We start from the raw sequence: 19,232 nt of genomic DNA on the forward strand, positions 1-19,232 counted from the left end.
AGCCTGCCTTCTTAGGTCATGGCCATTAGTGCCTGACATTTTAAAAATTAATTCATGGGATGTGGCCATCGCTGACGAGGCCAGCATTAATTGCCAATCCTTATATATCATTTGCTCAGCGTCCAGAAGGTCTTTGGGTATACAACCATCATCCATCCAATGAACATGACTGAGCCAGCACAAACATTTTTCGCTTAGTAATGAGTATACACTGGTGGAATTAGCATACTCCAGGACTTCTGAATTGGTGACCTTGTCCTGTTAAGAGATGCAAAGATACACCTGAGAGAGCAAAGATTGAAATTATATAGATTTTCTCCTGCCTAGCATATGTTGTGATCTGCAAGCTTCTGATGAGGACTTGATGAACTTTTGTCTTGGATCTCAGGTGGGCAGAGCTGAACAACTTTCTGTCAGTTCTGATATGCAAGTAGATATTCTCAAGAGACGATCTGAAGACATATGACAGAAGCAAAGAGAAGAGTATGCCAAAGAGTGTCATTGCTAACACACAACCCTATTATGACCATACTGCGGAGTTCAGAGAATTCCGATGTTGTCACATCTTAGCTGACCTTGACCATCATGTTGTCATGGAAATAGTTGATCCCACTGAGCAACTTTGGCTGCAGCCAATTTTATTCAAGAGTTAAATTGATCACCTCTGTTCATGTGGTCAAATGTTTTGATGAGGTCGATGAACGCAATGTATAGTGGTTTCCTTTGTTTACAGCAATTCTTTTTCAGCTGCCAGAAATCCTTGTCAATTGTAGATCTTCCAGTTGAAACCCCACTGGAATGTGGGATAGATTTGTCCAGCCAAAATCTAGAATTTAACAAGAGCAACATGGGTAGATATCTTTCCCATAATGCTCAGCAGGGCAATACCTTGATACTTGCTGCGATCATGGTGGTTGCCCTTGTTCTTGTACAGGGTCATAATCTTTGCATCATGCATACCCTGAGGCACTGCCCCCTCCCTCAGCAGAAACGGAGAAGTTTGTGCATGTGCTACACGAGTGCCAGTTCTACACACTTGATGAGTTCAGGTGGGAAAGCATTAGCATCCAGAGCTTTGCCAATGGCAAAAAGCTTTGTTAAGGACCTCCACTCTGGGTTATAAATCTAGCTCTTCCATGATAGGCAGGCTCTCTATGGTGGTTGGAGCTTCCTCAGTGACCCTATTCTCTCTGGAGCACTGTTCCATTCATCTCTCTTATTTATTGCAGTTGGTGATGACCTCCCCTGCCTTTGTTTTTGATGGATCTGTTACCTTTCTGATCCCATCAGACATGTCCATAATGTTCCCTGTTGAAAAAGCTCTGGATAGTGTGGTAACCAGCAGTCACTAACACCCTGCCGAGCAGTTTGTGGGACTTTTCGGGAATTAATGGGAGTGGATCACTTGTCCTTAATGACAAATTCCAATACAATGATGTTAGCCTTGAACCAATCAGATTTCTTTCCCCTTGGTTCCCAAGTGTCGAGAATGCGTAATTGTAAATGGTGTATCAAAATATGTTCCACTTTGCTTCTGTAATCTGGATGGAAATACCAGACAGTGCATGTTCAGGCAAGTCATTGTATTTCTTATCTGGGTAGGTAGTATGATTGACGTTGGCACGAGGACAATCTTTCTATTTTAAATGGAAAAGCTTCCCTGGTGTGCACCAGGGTTTTCTGTATTGCAGTCAGCGCTCTGGTTGCTGGGTGTGTTGAGAATGCTGTTGGGAGAGTTATGTCTGGTGATGATCATATCCAGTTGGTGCCACTGTTCTGATACCGAGATGTTTCCAGCAAACTTTGTTCTGACTAAATGTTTTAGTTACACAAAGCTCATGGTAGAAGCAAAGTTCAAGCAGTCTCTGTCCATTTTCATTTATCCTTCTTGTGCAACTATGTGTGAGGCAGGAGGGCCAGGTCTCATGGTCCATATCCATTCTCGCATTGAAATTGTCTGTCTTAGAGATTCTGCTGAGAGCAGTGTCAAATTCCATGTACAACTAGTCTTTCATTTGTCTAGTGCAGCACAGTTTTGGAACATAGAAATTCATATGGTTACCCAGGCCTGTTAGAGTTGACATTCAGATAGAGAGCATACTTTCTGAACCATTTGCGAGGGCTTCCATCATCAAGCTTTTCTTCTGAACTCCTCCCCTTGCTGGGTGACACATAATGTTTGTCTTTCAGTGATCCACTCTCGATGAGCCTGGATTCTTGTATGGAAGCTATGTCAATGTTCATCACAACTTTCCAAAGGAAATTGGCTGTGTACTTGAAGAAGACTAATTTGCAGGGCTATAGAGAAAAAGCTGAGGTGTGGGCTGGCAAAGGCTTGACAGGTCAAATGACCTCCTGCTGCACTATAAGATTCTATAGCTGAAATTGTTTTGAGGAGGCAGTGGCTCTACCGTGGCTCAAAGGTCAATAGTGAGCTCATCTCTGCAGGTCTGGGAGGCCAGAACCTGGTTCAACAGCTGTCTGTCTGTCTGTCTGTCTGTCAAGTGGTTCAGGTGATGGCTTTTGTCCCCATTTGAGAACTTATCCTGTCTCTTATCCTGGCCGATCAGATGGTTGGCAGCTCTTTAGTCCCAGCCATGCCATCAGGAACAATGGCTACGGTTGGGACTTCAGCAGTCCATCATGTGGTGCACCACCGAGACCAGTAAAGTTCCAGGGACCTGCTCCTAGGGGCATTGGGGACGTAAAATTCTGGTCTAAGATTCTATGAAGGATCGATGCCTGGCACTTAGATAAAAATGGAACATCTACCAAACAGTCTGCCAATTCATTTTGTGCCCGTTTGATGCTGTTGTCAAGGACCAATTATAGTCCTTGATTTTTAAAGCTTTTTAATGAAAACCTGGATAGGTTACAAGGAGGTTTATTTTAAATATGCTTTGCAGGTGAAGAGAAACAATACTTTCTGATATATAGATCATCCATCATGTTTAAAAAAAAACCTAGTTAAATAGGAAGTATTATTTTGATTCAGTCTGGGGTTTGAATGTGGGTAAATACAGGTAACAGTCTCAAAACTGGCCACCTCGGGACTGAGCCCCTACTGGATTTAGGATCCTACCGGGTATTTGGTTGAGCAGTCTGGCTTGGATCAGGTCAGAAGTTGCTTGAACCAGGAAACACCACTGAGCGAAGTCAGCATGCCTGTAGCTCCTAGTCCATCAAGCTAGTAAGTTATTTTATTTTTCTAATAATAAGAATTCATGCACGGCAGCTTAAAATAAAATCCAGTTTTTGGATATTGCTGAGTTTCAGATGATCGGATTCGAGACGCTCTACCTGTAAATCCTGCAAAAATAATGCTTTGTGGCCCCATGAGCATTTCCCGACTGGGCAACAGACACAGCTTCTCACTTTAAATCTTGCGAATGATTTTAGCACAGTTTGATACGTTAGCTATATGGCAGAAAATCTTAGATAGGATTGTTCAATCCCAACACCTCTGGTTTTAATACTCATTTTTTTTGCTCACAGGGACCTTTTTCATAGAATTTCATAGAATCCCTCCAGTGAAGAAGAGGCCATCTTTACTCACCTCCTTCAATACTGTAGAGTAGTTCAGCATTTTGACCTTTATCCTTGTCTAGGGCTGTAACCTGCAGCACAGCAGAGCCAAAAGCAGCAGACTCAAAAACCGAACCATCATACACAACATTAGTGAAGTATGGAGCGTGATCATTGGCATCATCTACATTTATGATAACGCGTACCAAGTTACGTCGATATGGAAACTCTTGATCTCGGACCTGGTGAAATAAATTCAGAAGTTACTTTAACAGGTCTGAGCACTTAAAACAGTAGTTATTGACAACATTTGTTTTGCATTAATGGTAGTTCAGTACCAAATACATATTAACAGCTATTCAGAGTCCTCAAATTCATCCCATTTGGTTCTGATTACTTTAAGTACAGCCAATATTTCTAATGACTTCTCTTTGTCAATTTTTAGCTTATCCAGTATTTCAACTTCCTCCTATTTCACGATGACTTGGCAGCATCTTCTTCCTTGATAAAAGCAGAAGTAAGGATGGAAGTTCTGCACAGACTTGCCATAATCTTTCAATCCTCCGTTGGTACCGGGGACTGAGGAATTGAAAATGCTACACTCTTGTTCAAAAAAAGATGCAAGGACAAAGCAAGGAAACTACAGGCCAGTCAGTTTAACCTCAGTAGTGCAAAGCCTTTATAAACAATAATCTGGGACAAAATCAGCAGTTCTTTGAACAAGTTTAGTAAGGAAAGGCACTACAGATTTGTTAAAGGCACATCATGTTTAACTATCTTTATTGAAATTTTTGACGAAGTAACATTTTAAGTGCCACAAAAAAGAGTCATTATAAAAGTTGAAGCCAATGGAATGAAAAGGAAAATGGCAGCATGAATACAAAGTTGGCTGACTGCCGGAAAAGGTTGATTTTTCAGATCAGGTAAAGTATACAATGGGATTCCCAAGGAGTTGGTACAAAGACTAGAATCATAGAAAGTGTAGGTGCAAGTACAAAATTATAATGAGATATTATAAAAAAACAAAAACTGTGGCAGATGGATTTCAATGTCAGCACATTTGCTTTGAAGGAATAACAAAGACAACAGAAAAGATAGATCAGGAGAAACTATTTCCACTAGTTGGGGAGTCTAAAACATAGCACTGTACTTTTTAGAAATGAGGCTAGGAAACAGTTCTTCACACAAAAGGGAGGTAAAAATTTGGAACTCTTGCACAAACAGCAATTGATGTGTTGCTGACAGGGGAGGGAGGCAAAACTGAATTCCTTCATCTTCCCACCCTCTGTTCATAAGCAGAGGTGTTTTAAATTTTTGAAATAGGCTGTGACATGTTTCCCCAAACTCTCTGTGTGATATGTTTAAAAAATTACCGACAGCAAGATATATTTAAAGGTTAAATCAGAAGTAGAATCGATTTACACATTGAAACCCAGGGAATAGTCATAACTTCACATATATATATATATATTATACACACACGCACGCAAGAAAATGATAGGAAAGGGGAGTTTTGCAACTATGAATAAAAAAAACAGATGTGGATATCAATATATTTGCTAGAATCAGAAAGTCAGACTTCAGAGAGGGTTCAGCTATCTGAAGCATAATTCTTTTAAAGTTGATGGTGAAATAGTGAGATCATAGAAACCCTACAGTGCAGAAGGAGGCCATTCGGACCATCGAGTCTGCACCAACCTCAATCCCACCCAGGCCCTACCCCCACATATTTACCCACTAATCCCTCTAACCTCCGCATCTCAGGACTCTAAGGGGCTATTTTTAACCTCGGCCAATCAACCTAACCCGCACATCTTTGGACTGTGGGAGGAAACCGGAGCACCTGGAGGAAACCCATGCAGACACCAGGAGAATATGCAAACTCCACACAGACAGTGACCCAAGCCAGGAATCGAACCCAGGTCCCTGGAGCTGTGAAGCAGCAGTGCTAACCACTGTGCTACCGTGCCGCCCTGTAAAAATATGGAACGCTTCACGAATTTGCGTGTCATCCTTGATCAGGTTGGTATACTTCCGGTCTGTTCCTGTACTGCAGGTTACAGATTAGACTTGGTTGGCTTGGCAGGTGATGGCGGGAATTTTCAAAAGCAACAGGGTTCAAGGAGTCTTGACTATTGGTCAGAATAGAGTCCTTCTTTGATGTTTGCAGGCTGGAGTTTAAACAGCAAACTGAGTTGCGAGTCTGGAACTATAGTATTTAAATTTCCGAAAGATCAGAAACTTAGGTCATGTGATGTTGCCCATTAATTAGTTTGTTGCAGACTAACTAGCAGTTTCTATGCCTTTGGTCAAAATCCATTACTGTCCTTTGCAGATAAATGGTGGTGATAGCGCCTCCGCAGATATAATGGCCGCTATCTTACCAGCTGTTCACGCCCCCCTTCCGCTGCAGCGAAGTCGGAGAATTTGGTGCCAAGCCAAATCTCCATTCACAGCAGTGGGAACGGTTTCCTAACCTCATTTCTAAAAAGTACAGTGTTATGTTTTAAACTCCCCAACTAGTGGAAATAGTTTTTCCTGATCTATCTTTTCTGTTGTCTTTATTATTCCTTCAATTATTATTCCAGCTGACATCTCGCTGGCTTGAACGGTCAGAAAATTCCGGCCAATGAGTTTTAATGGCTTCTCCCTTGTTATAGGACCAGGTTGGGAAATACATTGTTGGTCCGTCCCTGGTTTTGTTGTTGGTTGAAATGTGTCCCCACAATGAGAGGTGTGAGATTCCACAAGGATGAGGGTTAAGCTTTTTCTTTAACTGCCGTTGGGATTTTCTGGAAACTGTAGCCAATTTGTAAATCATGTGACCTGCAGCTGCCCATCTTCTGGTTCAGCAAAGTCCATTGTTAAATGAGCAAAAAGATAACATTTGAAATAGCGGTTTATGATCTCTTTCTTGTCTTAGGAACATGAGAGGTGTCAGATTAGTGTTACTTTTATATCTGAGATTGGCAGATTTTTGTTATCCAAGGGATTAAGGGATATGGGGCAAAGATGAGCATATGGAGTTAAGTCACAGAGCAGCTGTATTCTCATTAAATGTCTGAACAGACCGGAAGAACTAAAAGGTCTACTCCTGTCCCTATGTTCCTAGATATCATATCCATTATTTAATGTATCTTCTGTTAAGATGCATAATATACATTTTCATGAAGCAGTTATGATATATATCACGGCAACTTTACAGAGCTCTGCTGTGAACTTGCAGCTTTGCCAGGCATACACCTGGGTTGCAGATAAGGGCCAACACTAAACCCGTGATTTGTCAAGGTGCATGGCAGCAATGTTTAGTAAAATTACCCCTTGCAACATGAAGTGTTGCATACCCCAATGCATTAAATTAAGGAATAATAATTTGTAATTTCATATCCATGATATCTCATATGGTTAGGATTAAAAACATGCAAACATTCAGAGATAATTTCTTCAGAATAAAAGCAAGCAAACTAGATGCAGGAGCAAGCCACTCAGCAGCTCCCCCCAAGCCTGCTCCGCCTCTTAATGAGATCATGGCTGATTTGATAGTAACCTCAACTGCACATTCCCATTTACCCTGATAACCTTTCACTCAAGAAACCATGTACTTCCGCCTTTTGAGAAAGAGAGTTCCAAAGACTCACGATCCTCAGAGAAAAAATAATTCTCCTCATCACTCTCTTAAATGGGTGACCCTTTATTTTTAAATTTCGAGCCCAAGTTCTAGGTTCTCACACAAAAGGAAACATCGGCTGCGATTCTCCCAAAAGTGCTGAATTGGCAGGAAAACTGCTCTAAATCCCGACTGTTTTGTCAGTTCAGCTTCTCACCTGAATCTCCGCACTCTGTGCACTGCAGAGGTCCCAGTCGTGAATATCATTAAAAACCCAGGGGGGCGGGGCCTATTCACACTGGAGTCTGACAGCTCTGGAACTCTGCGCATGCGCAGTGGCCCCAATCTATCACATTCCCCGTTTGCTGGCCAGCCCGGGACCGCTGCAGTGCTGCCCCTCCAGCCCCCTCCCCACCCTTTACGGCCTGATCGCGGCCCCCACAACAATTCCTGGGCCAGCCCCAACGCCCTTCCCATTCCAGAGCGCCCTGATGCACCCCCCCCCCACCCCCAGTAGTGCCCCTCTTACCCCTGCAGACCACCCCTCCCCCTGCAGGCCCCCCCCCCTCTGTGGGTGAGACCCCCCCCCCCCAAGAGGCAGGCCCCCCCCTTGGGCAGTGCCAGGGGGCACAGGCTGGCACTGCCAGGGGTGCCCATGTCCAGGAGGCACCACCCTCCCATCGCCCGACCCCTTGGGGGGCCCCCGATTGCCCCCTCCCTTAATTCCGGCAGGGTCACCCGCTAGTTCCCTGAACGTGGGGAGTTAGTGTAAACCCCGCCGGAATGAAGTACTCGTGACGTGGTGGGAGATTCACTCGGGACCTGAAAGTTCCTGATCATGAACTGCTAAACATATTTAAAATACATTTAAAAAAGATTCAAATTACTTACCTGCCTTCCCGCCTGTTTCCAGTGTGGTCTGACCGGCGACTGTTCGCCGGTTTTGGGAGATGCGCAGGCGTTCCCGGCATATGCGCTAATCCCGGTACAAGACTAGCAACGTGCATCTCCCACCGCAACCCACCAGAAAAGTTGCAGGTCGCGATGGGAGAATCGCAGCCATCCTTTCAACATACATCCTGTTAAGACACTTCAGAATCTTACATATTTCAATCACCTTGCCACTTACTCTTCTAAACTCCAGCAGATACAAGCCTAGCCTGTCCAACCTTCTCTCATAAGACAAGACAACCTGCCCTTTGCCGATATTAGTAACTAGTAAACCTTCTCTGAACTGCTTCCAATAAGCGTTCCTTAAGTGAGATGAATACTGCACTCAGATGTGGTCTCACCAATGCCCTGTACAACTGAAACGTAACTTCCCTACGGTTGTAATCAATTCCCCTTGCAATAAACAATAACATTCAATTAGCTTTCTCAATTACTTGCTGTACCTTCATACTAACCTTTTGTAATTCATGCACGATGACACCCAAATCCCTCTGCAGCTCAGAGCTCAGCAATCTCTCACCACTTAAATAATATGCATCTTTTTTATTCTTCCTACAAAAAATGGATGCTGACATTTTCCATTTGCCAGATCTTTGCTCACTCACTTAACCTATCTATATCCATTTGTAGCATTATGTCTTTTTCACAACTTACTTTCGATATTTGTGTTATCAGCAAATTTAGCAACCATCCTTCAACGCCTTCACCCAAGTCAATTACATAAATTGTAAAAAGTTGAGGCCTCAGCGCAGATCACCATGGCACATCACTTGATACATCTTGCCAAATAGAAAATGACCCATTTATGTCTACTCTGTTTCCTGTTAGCTGGCCAATCTTCTATCCATACCAATATGTTATCCACTACACCATAAGCTTTTATTTTCTGTAATAACCTTTGTTGCGATACCTCATCAAATGCCTTCTAAAAATTTAAGTACAGCATATCCACTGGTTCCCCTTTATCCACAGTATACAATACTTCATCAAAGATCTCCAATAAATGCATTAGACATGCTTTCCCTTTCACAAAATCAAGTTGACAGAATGAGAAATCCCAGCAAGAGATTCATTGCCCAGTAGCTAACTGAGTGTAGTGATGACAGACGTCCTACAAACAAGTCTGCAATTTAAAATCTCTGAACCATCCTGGCTACCTGCTTCCAGGGTTGATTTAATTGTATTATTAGTCCAAAAAATAAGCTACAGTCTTTCCAGTTGTTGGCTTCTCTGGCAGCTGACCTTTGTTGCCTGTCTATCCAAGATAAGCTGAAAAACAGTTTACAGTAACTCGCAATGGAAGTCAGAAACAGAAAGCTGGATATTCAATTGCCACTGGGGGACAGGAATAGATGTGGGTGAGATTTCAAAATCCTGTTTCCAAGGGTAGCACTGGACCCTACCACCTCTCGAGCATGTAATTTGCATGGCCTCACCGACCATGAGCTGGTGTAGGCCTGACACTCCCACTTCTGCCCCTGCTATTTTCCAGGTATTGTGAGTTTTCCTCTCCTGCAGGATGAGGGGAGAGTGACAGACGAGTACAGTGTCTTCCCTCAACTCTCATAGCATGGCACTGACATGAGTTGCTGTGCTCTTCAGCAGTGGCCAATTTCTATCTATGCCCCACATAGGAAGGTGTCTGATATCTCAGTGATGGGATTGGGTACTCACTCTGACAATTCAAGGAAATGCAGGCTATGAAGTTTATGTGAATGCTACTGTGTACAGAGATAGGGGCCTGCCTCCCGCCTAGCCTTTGAGATTCACCTTCCTGGATCTTATGGGGTCATTAAATTGCCGGGGTCACTAGACCCAAACTCTCCTGGTGATGCTGTGATTGCTCAGCTCCTCCCCACCTCCAGTTATGCTGTGGAGCTTTCTTCTATCCAGATGCTGGGCCAGAGCCTCAGTGGGGACATTCAGGGAGGGTATCCAAAAATCGGGGGGCTGCCTGTTTCCTTCCACCTTTGGCAACATTGCCCAATTCCATTCTTCTCCCTGGGCAGCCATCTTCACAGGAAATGGGGGGCTTTGTCATGATTGTTACTTGCCTTTCTAAAGGGCCCTCGGTGACTGTGCCCCATGGATCCCACCAGCTACGCTGCTTTTGGCGGCACTGTTTGAACACCTGATCCCACCCCCAAACCAATTCATGAATAGTTAGAAATTGCGTTGTGTGAGAGATTCAGCACCCAAAACAGCGGCCAGCTACATAAAACCATAGAAAATTACAGCTCAGAAACAGGCCTTTTGGCCCTTCTTGTCTGTGCCGAACCATTTTTTGCCTAGTCCCACTGACCTGCACTTGGACCATATCCCTCCACACCCCTCTCATCCATGAACCCGTCCAAGTTTTTCTTAAATGTTAAAAATGACCCCGCATTTACCACTTTATCCGGCAGCTCATTCCACACTCCCACCACTCTCTGCGTGAAGAAGCCCCCCCTAATATTCCCTTTAAACTTTTCTCCTTTCACCCTTAACCCATGCCCTCTGGTCTTTTTCTCCCCGAGCCTCAGCGGAAAAAGCCTGCTTGCACTCACTCTATCTATACCCATCAAAATCTTATACACCTCTATCAAATCTCCCCTCAATCTCCTACGCTCCAGGGAATAAAGTCCCAACCTATTCAATCTCTCTCTGTAATTCAGCTTCTCAAGTCCCGGCAACATCCTTGTGAACCTTCTCTGCACTCTATCAACCTTATTTACATCCTTCCTGTAACTAGGTGACCAAAACTGTACACAATACTCCAAATTTGGCCTCACCAATGCCTTATATAACCTTGATGTGGAGATGCCGGCGTTGGACTGGGGTAAACACAGTAAGAAGTTTAACAACACCAGGTTAAAGTCCAACAGGTTTATTTGGTAGCAAAAGCCACACAAGCTTTCGGAGCTGCAAGCCCCTTCTTCAGGTGAGTGGGAATTCTGTTCACAAACAGAGCATATAAAGACACAAACTCAATTTACATGAATAATGGTTGGAATGCGAATACTTACAACTCATCAAGTCTTTAAGAAACAAAACAACATGAGTGGAGAGAGCATCAAGACAGGCTAAAAAGATGTGTATTGTCTCCAGACAATACACATCTTGTCTGGAGACAATACACATCTTTTTAGCCTGTCTTGATGCTCTCTCCACTCATGTTGTTTTGTTTCTTAAAGACTTGATGAGTTGTAAGTATTCGCATTCCAACCATTATTCATGTAAATTGAGTTTGTGTCTTTATATGCTCTGTTTGTGAACAGAATTCCCACTCACCTGAAGAAGTGGCTTGCAGCTCCGAAAGCTTGTGTGGCTTTTGCTACCAAATAAACCTGTTGGACTTTAACCTGGTGTTGTTAAACTTCTTACATTATATAACCTTACCATAACACTCCAACTTTTATACTCGATACTCCGATTTATAAAGGCCAATGTACCAAAGGCACTCTTTACGACCCTATCCACCTGTGACATCACTTTTAGGGAATTCTGTACCTGTATTCCCAGATCCCTCTGTTCAACTGCACTCTTCAGAGTCCTGCCATTAACCCTGTACGTTCTACTTTGGTTTGTCCTTCCAAAGTGCAATATCTCACACTTGTCTGCGTTAAATTCCATTTGCCATTTTTCAGCCCATTTTTCTAGTTGGTCCAAATCCCTCTGCAAGCTTTGAAAACCTTCCTCACTGTCCACTACACCTCCAATCTTTGTATCATCAGCAAACTTGCTGATCCAATTCACCACATTATCATCCAGATCATTGATATAGATGACAAACAACAATGGACCCAACACCGATCCCTGCGGCACACCACTCGTCACAGGCCTCCACTCAGAGAAGCAATCCTCCACAACCACTCTCTGGTATCTTCCATTGAGCCAGTGTCTAATCCAATTTACTACTTCCCCATGTATACCTAGCGACTGAACCTTCCTAACTAACCTCCCATGAGGGACTTTGTCAAAGGCCTTGCTGAAATCCAGGTAGACAACATCCACCGCCTTCCCTTCATCCACTTTCCTGGTAACCTCCTCGAAAAACTCTAATAGATTGGTCAAGCATGACCTACCACGCACAAAGCCATGTTGACTCTCCCTAATAAGTCCCTGTCTATCCAAATATTTGTAGATCCTATCCCTTATCACACCTTCCAATAACTTGCCCACCACCGACGTCAAACTTACTGGCCTATAATTTCCCGGATTTCTTTTGGAACCTTTTTTAAACAACGGAACAACATGAGCCACCCTCCAATCATCCGGCACCTCCCCCGTGAATACTGACATTTTAAATATGTCTGCCAGGGCCCCTGCAAGTTCAACACTAGCTTCCCTCAAGGTCCGTGGGAATACCCTGTCCGGTCCTGGAATTGAAAATCTCTTAAAGTTTAGCACAGCCTACTTTCAGATTACTAATAATCAAACAAGGAAAGTTAACTGGTTTGCAGTGTTAAGTGTCTTGTTATTTTCCATATTATGAGGAATGTGGTCAAATTACGTAAAATTCACCATTAAGATTATCTATGAAAATAAAATCGACTTGATAGCTCAAAGTAGCATTAATTTTGTTAAGATTGTGCTGAAGAAAGCCCACCAATTCCTCTTCCTTCTCAGGAGACTAAGGAAATTTGGCATGTCTGCTCCCACTCTCACCAACTTTTACAGATGCACCATAGAAAGCACTCTTTCTGGTTATATCACAGCTTGGTATGGCACTTGCTCCGCCCAAGACTGCAAGAAATTATAAAGGGTTGTGAATGAAGCCTAGTCCATCATGCAAACCAGCCTCCCATCCATTGACGCCGTCTACACTTCCCGCTGCCTCGGAAATGCAGCCAGCATAATTAAGGACCCACGCACCCTGGACATTCTCTCTTCCATCTTCTTCCGTTGGGATAAAGATAGAAAAGTCTGTGGTCATGTACCAACCGACTCAAGAACAGCTTCTTCCCTGCTGCTATCAAACTTTTGAATGGACCTACCTCACATTAGGTTGATCTTTCTCTACACCCTAGCTATGACTGTAGCACTACATTCTGCACTCTCTCCTTTCCTCCTCTATGAATGGTATGCCTTGTCTGTATAGCACGCAAGAGACAATACTTTTCACTGTATACTTATAGAAGTGACAATAATAAATCAAATCAAAATCAGTCTGTCTTTCAGAAGGTAGGAGAAATGCAAGTCAATATGAGCAAAAGTATTTATCCAGGACAGGTCAAATAATGAGATGTTATGCTGTTAAAATCCCTGGATATATAAGCCGTGAAGATAAACTGCTGATAGTAAGAATTGTGAAATCCAACTTGCAAGATAAACCAATGATTGTCATAGAGTGCAGACCTGAAATTTATAACAATGTGCTCCAAACTGATAACAAGAAATCAATGTCCCCTCTAATTTATTTCAATTGTGTGCCACCTATTCATTTGAATGCATGGTGCTATTAAATGTTTTGCATGGCCATGCACACACCTTCTCTTAAAGTGGAGAACAAATGAGTGGCCTGAAAGATGCTCTTTGGGTTGCTGCACACAGCTCATGGGGAACATTGCAAGAGATATTATCACAGTTTGAATCAAGAGTATCAGGACAAGAACCACCATTTATATTTATAGTGTTCATAAAATCGTCCACGTATTTCACAGAAGTGAAGCAGATGGCAATCAGTGATACGAATAGGGAAGTTACTGAAGACATGGTTAAGTAGATACATTTGAGGAAATTTTTGCAGAAGGACAGAGCAGCAGCAAAGTATAGTATAGGGTGGAAGGAGGTGTGAATAGAGATACCTTGCAGAGTGAAAAGAATGCAATGCCACACAGTAGGATGGATTTGTAAATGAGGTAATGGACTTGGCATTTAGTGCTTTGAGGTTTCAGAGCTAATTTAGGTTAACTGGGACAGGAAAAAACAAATGCATGTGTTAGTTTGGGTTAGTATTTAGGGCACACTTTTAAATGAGTTGTGGTTTATATAGAGTGGAGCTTAGAAGGCTAGTGATGAGATTGAGATTGGAAGTGATGGAAAGTGTAGAAAGATTTCAGTGGTAATAGTGAGTGAGATGAGGGCTGTAAAAGCAGAAAAAGCAATGTCTGTGATTGCTTGGATATGGGGATTGAAGCTTACACAGGAGAAAAAGGTTTTGCGCTGTTGGACTTGGTCTCAGCAGAGTAAAGAGATTAAACTAAGGGCTAGGATGTTAATTTTTAGAAGATGGATGAGGATAGTCTCAATCTTGCCGACAAGTTGGAGATAATCGTATATCTAATAAAAATATTAGTAAAACAAAGGAGAGATTACTTTACTTACACTGCAATCATTAAGTGCATTCCATATGCAGGATATTACAATCGCTTTTTTTATATTAGTGTTCGTTTCTTCTGCCAGCATTTTAATGATATTACCATTTACAATTCATTTATACATACAGCTCAATGGGATGAATAATAGAAAACCAACTCACTTTGCTAAAATAACACACAATTGTACTCAATATAAATGCCAGGCTATTTAAAGCTTGCTAGAATGTTTTTAATGGAAAATAAAACACAACACTGCAAAAGCTGTTTAACTAATGCACCCTGTCAAGGCAGTAATTCATGCCCTTAGCTGCATGCTTTAATATGTCTGGAATTTTGGCTCAAAGCTATTTTATGTCTAGATTCATAAGAAAACTTGGGTAGAATATTTAAACAAACAATTATGCGAATCTTTATAGTACAATTTGAAGAATTTCTCAGTCTCCCTTTGACTATTCTTATATTATTTTACGTACAGGAGATTTGTAATATACATTAATATTGAATGTTATCGCAAAAACTTGTGTGGTAATTACTTACAATATCTTAACTCATCCGTGGACATTCAATTATTTGAGTGAAAGAAAAAACTGCCAAATCTTCTAGGCTCCAGATCATGGAGATATGACTGAGATGTGTGTCAGGACCCTGTGAAAGACTCGAGACGTGGACCTAAGTGGGAATTGCCCGGAGGTTTCAGCTTCTGAAGTGCAATTGCTCAGCTCTCTGAGATCCCCTGAGTGTGTTTCTGCCTCTGGATTAGGGGATTGGGGGTGGATGCAGGGAGTAATAGGGGGATTCTGGGAGAGAGATAGTTGTCAAGGGATCAGTGTAAGTGATTGGGACGGGGGCAGATGGGGGTCAGTCCTCAAGTTATCCAGGGGTTAGACGAAATTTTAATCTGTCTAACATTCCTGGGTGATGATTCAGGTGAGTACATTGGAATTGTCCAAAGTCTCTGACTCCAACTCAGAAGTGACTCACTAATCACTCACAGTGACACCCTGACTACATCCCAACCCCTGGATTACCCCCTACTGTCTCCATGAACCCCACTTACCCTTCCCAACTATCTCCTCCCCCCCCACCCCACCCCATCCCCCCCAACCACCAAAAAACACCCCATTCTCTGACTACAGCTCCAGTCCCTCTGGCTACCTCCCTGACAATCCAATGCTCTCCTGGCCCCTCGTCCCCGCCCCTATCCAATCACCTGACTATCCTGCTGACCTGACCCAATTACCCCCAAACCTAACTACCAACTCAACCACCTACCCAGTTACCTCGCTCACATACCAACCTCCGAGCCACATACCCATCTCACCTACATACCTCCTACCCACTAACCCACCTATTTATTCACTAACATTCACACTGGACATTTAATCTTAGCATACGGCAGCTAGTGCTGTAAAAAAGGCTGTGTCTCGTCTTCCCCCAACTCTAGCACAATCTGATGCTATTCTGAGGGATATTGCACTCTGTATTTCTGGGACAGCCAGGTGCGGAAGACCACAATAGAAGTGCAACATAGCATCTGATTGGAGAAATTTCTGGACTCAACGGCACTCTGATGAGGATTGCTGCTTCTTGGAAGATCTTGGAAGATCTTATTGTTCAACTACTTAATAGATATGTATTGTTCGTCCTTCGAACTCAGAACATGAGTTGGAACATAAGAACTTAGCAAACGGTCATAAGTGCCACGATATTACTTCCATGGAGAACAAATATGAACTACGGCTGAACAACCTCTCAGTGTCTATCCATCAAGCCCCTTCAGAATGTTGTGCATTTCAATGTGATAATCTCTCATACTTCTAATAGCCAAAGAATATAAACCTAAATTATTCATCACAGGACAACCTTCTCTTCCCAATATGCAATCCAGTGAACCTTTGCTATACGGTCATCAAGGCAAGTGTGTCCTTCCTCAGATATGTGCACCAATACGGTGCATGGTACTCCAGGTATAGTCTCACCAAAGCCCTGTATAATTTCAGCAAAAATCTCCTTATTCTTGTACTCTAGTCCCCTTACACATGTAATTTGCCTTCCTAATTGCTCTTGTATCTGCATGCTGAATTTGTGCGTATTGATTGAGCATATCCAACTCTCTGAGCATCAATATTTAGAAGTTTCACACCATTGAAAAACATCCTGCATTTCTACTCTTAATACTAAAGTGAGTGACCTCACAATTCTGCACAGCATACCCCACCTGCCACTTTGTTGCCCATTCACTTAACATATCTACAGATCTATGCACCCTTCTTGTACTCTCCTCACAACTTACATTTGCATATCGTGTAGCATTGTTAGCAAACTTAGATTCATTACTCTCTGTCTCTTAGTCTAAGTCATTAATCAGACTGTAAGTAGCTGAGGCTCCAGCACTGAACCCTGTGCCACTCCATTAGGTACAGTCTGCCAAATTGAAAATGCTCTGCTCATTTCTACCTTTGCTGCCTCTCCGGTAACCAATCCTCCATCCATGCTAATATGTCACCCCATCCCTGTGAAAACTCGTCTTGCATATTAACATTTGTGTAGCACCTTATCAAATGCCTTTTCAAAATCTAAGTATACTATATCTACTGTTTCTCTTTATCTACTCTACCTAACTCTTAAAAAATAGCTCTGTCAAACACAATTTCTCTTTTGTAGAACCATGTTCATTCTATTTGGCAATACCAAATTTTCTAAATGCATTGATAAAACTTGCATAATAATAGATTCCAGCATTTTGCTGATGACTTTGAGAAACTAATTGGCCTATATTTCTTTGTTTTCCCTCCAGCTTGTTTCTTGAACAGCAAGGTTACATTTGCTAACTTCCAATTCACTGGGGTCATTCTAGAATCTAGAGGGCTTCAGAAAATCATAACCATTGCATCCACTTTCTCTGCAGCTATCTCTTTTAAAACTCTAGGTTGTTAGGATAGAGATTTTCCAAGCTTTTAGTCTTTTGAGCTTCTCCAATGCTTTTTCTCTGCTGATATTAATTACAATACTTTAAGTTCCTCACTCATATGAGCCCTTGGTCACCCTTTACCCGATATGTAATTTGTCTATCTATAGTGTAGATATAAATATTTATTTGTTCAACGTCTCTGCCATTTCTTCATTCACTATGATCATTTATCCTGTCTCTGCCTGTCAGAGAGCAACACTTATTTTCACTACTCTCCTTTTTATATATTTGCAAAAGCTCTTAGAATCTATTATTTATTCTTGGATAGTTTATACTCATTCTATTTTTCTCTTTGTAATCAATTTTTTGGTTGCTGTTGCTGCTTTCTAAAACACTCCCAATTCTCTGGCTTACAACTGTTCTACACACTATGAGTCTCCTGTTTTAACCTAATGCTATCCTTAATTTTCTTGGTAAATGGGGAGGTGTTGGCACAGTGGTATTGTCATTGGACTATTAATCCAAGGGCTCAGGGTAATGCTTTGGAGATCCAATTTGTATCCCACCATGGCAGATGGTTAAATTTGAATTCAATAAAAATCTGGAATTAGAAGTCCAATGATGACCGTCAAACTATTCACAATTGTCATAAAAATCCATCTGGTTCACGAATGTCCTTTAGGGAAGGAAATCTGCCAGGTCTGGCCTACAGATGAGTTCAGATCGACAGCAATGTGGTTGACTCTTGAATGCCCTCAGAAATGGTCTAGCAAACCACTAGTTATATCAAACCACTATAAAGTCTAACAGGAATGAAACTATCCAGCATTGACAATGGCAAACCCATCCCTCTCAACTCTGCAAAGTCCTTCTTACTAACACCTGGGGGCTTTTGTCAAAATTGGGAGAACTGTCTCACAGACCATCCAAGCAACAGTCTGACATTGTGTTTCTCATAGAATTATACCTTACAAATAATGTCCCTGACACTACATTCAATATCCTGGGTATGTCCTGTCCCATAGGCAGGACAGATCTGCAGAAATGGCAGCACAGTGCTGTACAGTTGGAAGGGAGTTGCCCTGCGAGTCCTCAATATCAACTCTGGACCCCATGAAAGCTCATGGCATCAGGTCAAACAAGGGCAAGGAAACCTCCTCTGCTCAGCTGAGGAGTTTGTCATGCCCAGCACCATTTGGAGGAAGCTCTGAGTCCGTGACAAGGGTGTAGACTGTACTCTGAATGGGGGACTTCAATGTCTATCACCAAGAGTGACTTGGGAGCACCACTACAGACTCAAGCTAGCTGGGTGCTAAAGGACATAGTTGCTAGGTTGGGTCAGTGGCAGGTGGTGAGGGAATCAACAAGAGAAAAAAACTTGACCTTATTCTCGCCGACCTGTCTGCCATTGATACATTTGTCCATTACAATATCGGTTGGAGTGATCACCACACAGTTCTTGTGGAGATGAAGCCCAGTCTTCACACTCAGGATATACTCCATTGTGTTGTGAGGTGCAACTACTGTACTAAATGGGATAAATTTCAAACAGATCTAACAGCTTGAGACTGGCAACCATGAGCCAATATGGGTCATTAGCAGCAACAGAATTATGCTCAACCATAATCTGTAACCTTATGCTCCAGCATATCCCCCAGTCCACCATTTATACCAAGCCGGGGAATCAACCCTTGTTCAATGAAGAGTACAGGAAGGCGTGCCAGGAGCAGCACAAGGCATACCTAAAAATGAAGTATCAGCCTGGTGAAGCTATGACACAAGACTACCTTCATGTTAAACTGCATAAGCAACAAGTGATAGACAGAGTTAAGTGATTCAGCAACCAACGGATCAGATCATAGCTCTGCAGTCCTGCCGCATCCAGTTGTGAATGGTGGTGGACGATTAAACAACTCATTGGAGAAAGAGGCTCCACAAA

At 42.5% G+C, this 19,232-nt stretch overlaps 1 protein-coding gene across 1 annotated transcript in view; it reads right to left on the bottom strand.

The window, feature by feature from the left end:
- The window catches only part of LOC144499631 (protocadherin Fat 3-like), a 696,014-nt gene that overhangs the window by 111,000 nt on the left and 565,782 nt on the right, over positions 1-19,232 (bottom strand). The window contains exon 11 of the mRNA XM_078221804.1: positions 3,557-3,767. Coding sequence (XP_078077930.1) covers positions 3,557-3,767 — 211 coding nt within the window. The remainder of the gene's footprint in view (positions 1-3,556; positions 3,768-19,232) is intronic.

The sequence above is a fragment of the Mustelus asterias genome, chromosome 10 (genome assembly GCF_964213995.1).
Source record: "Mustelus asterias chromosome 10, sMusAst1.hap1.1, whole genome shotgun sequence".
NCBI lineage: Eukaryota > Metazoa > Chordata > Chondrichthyes > Carcharhiniformes > Triakidae > Mustelus > Mustelus asterias.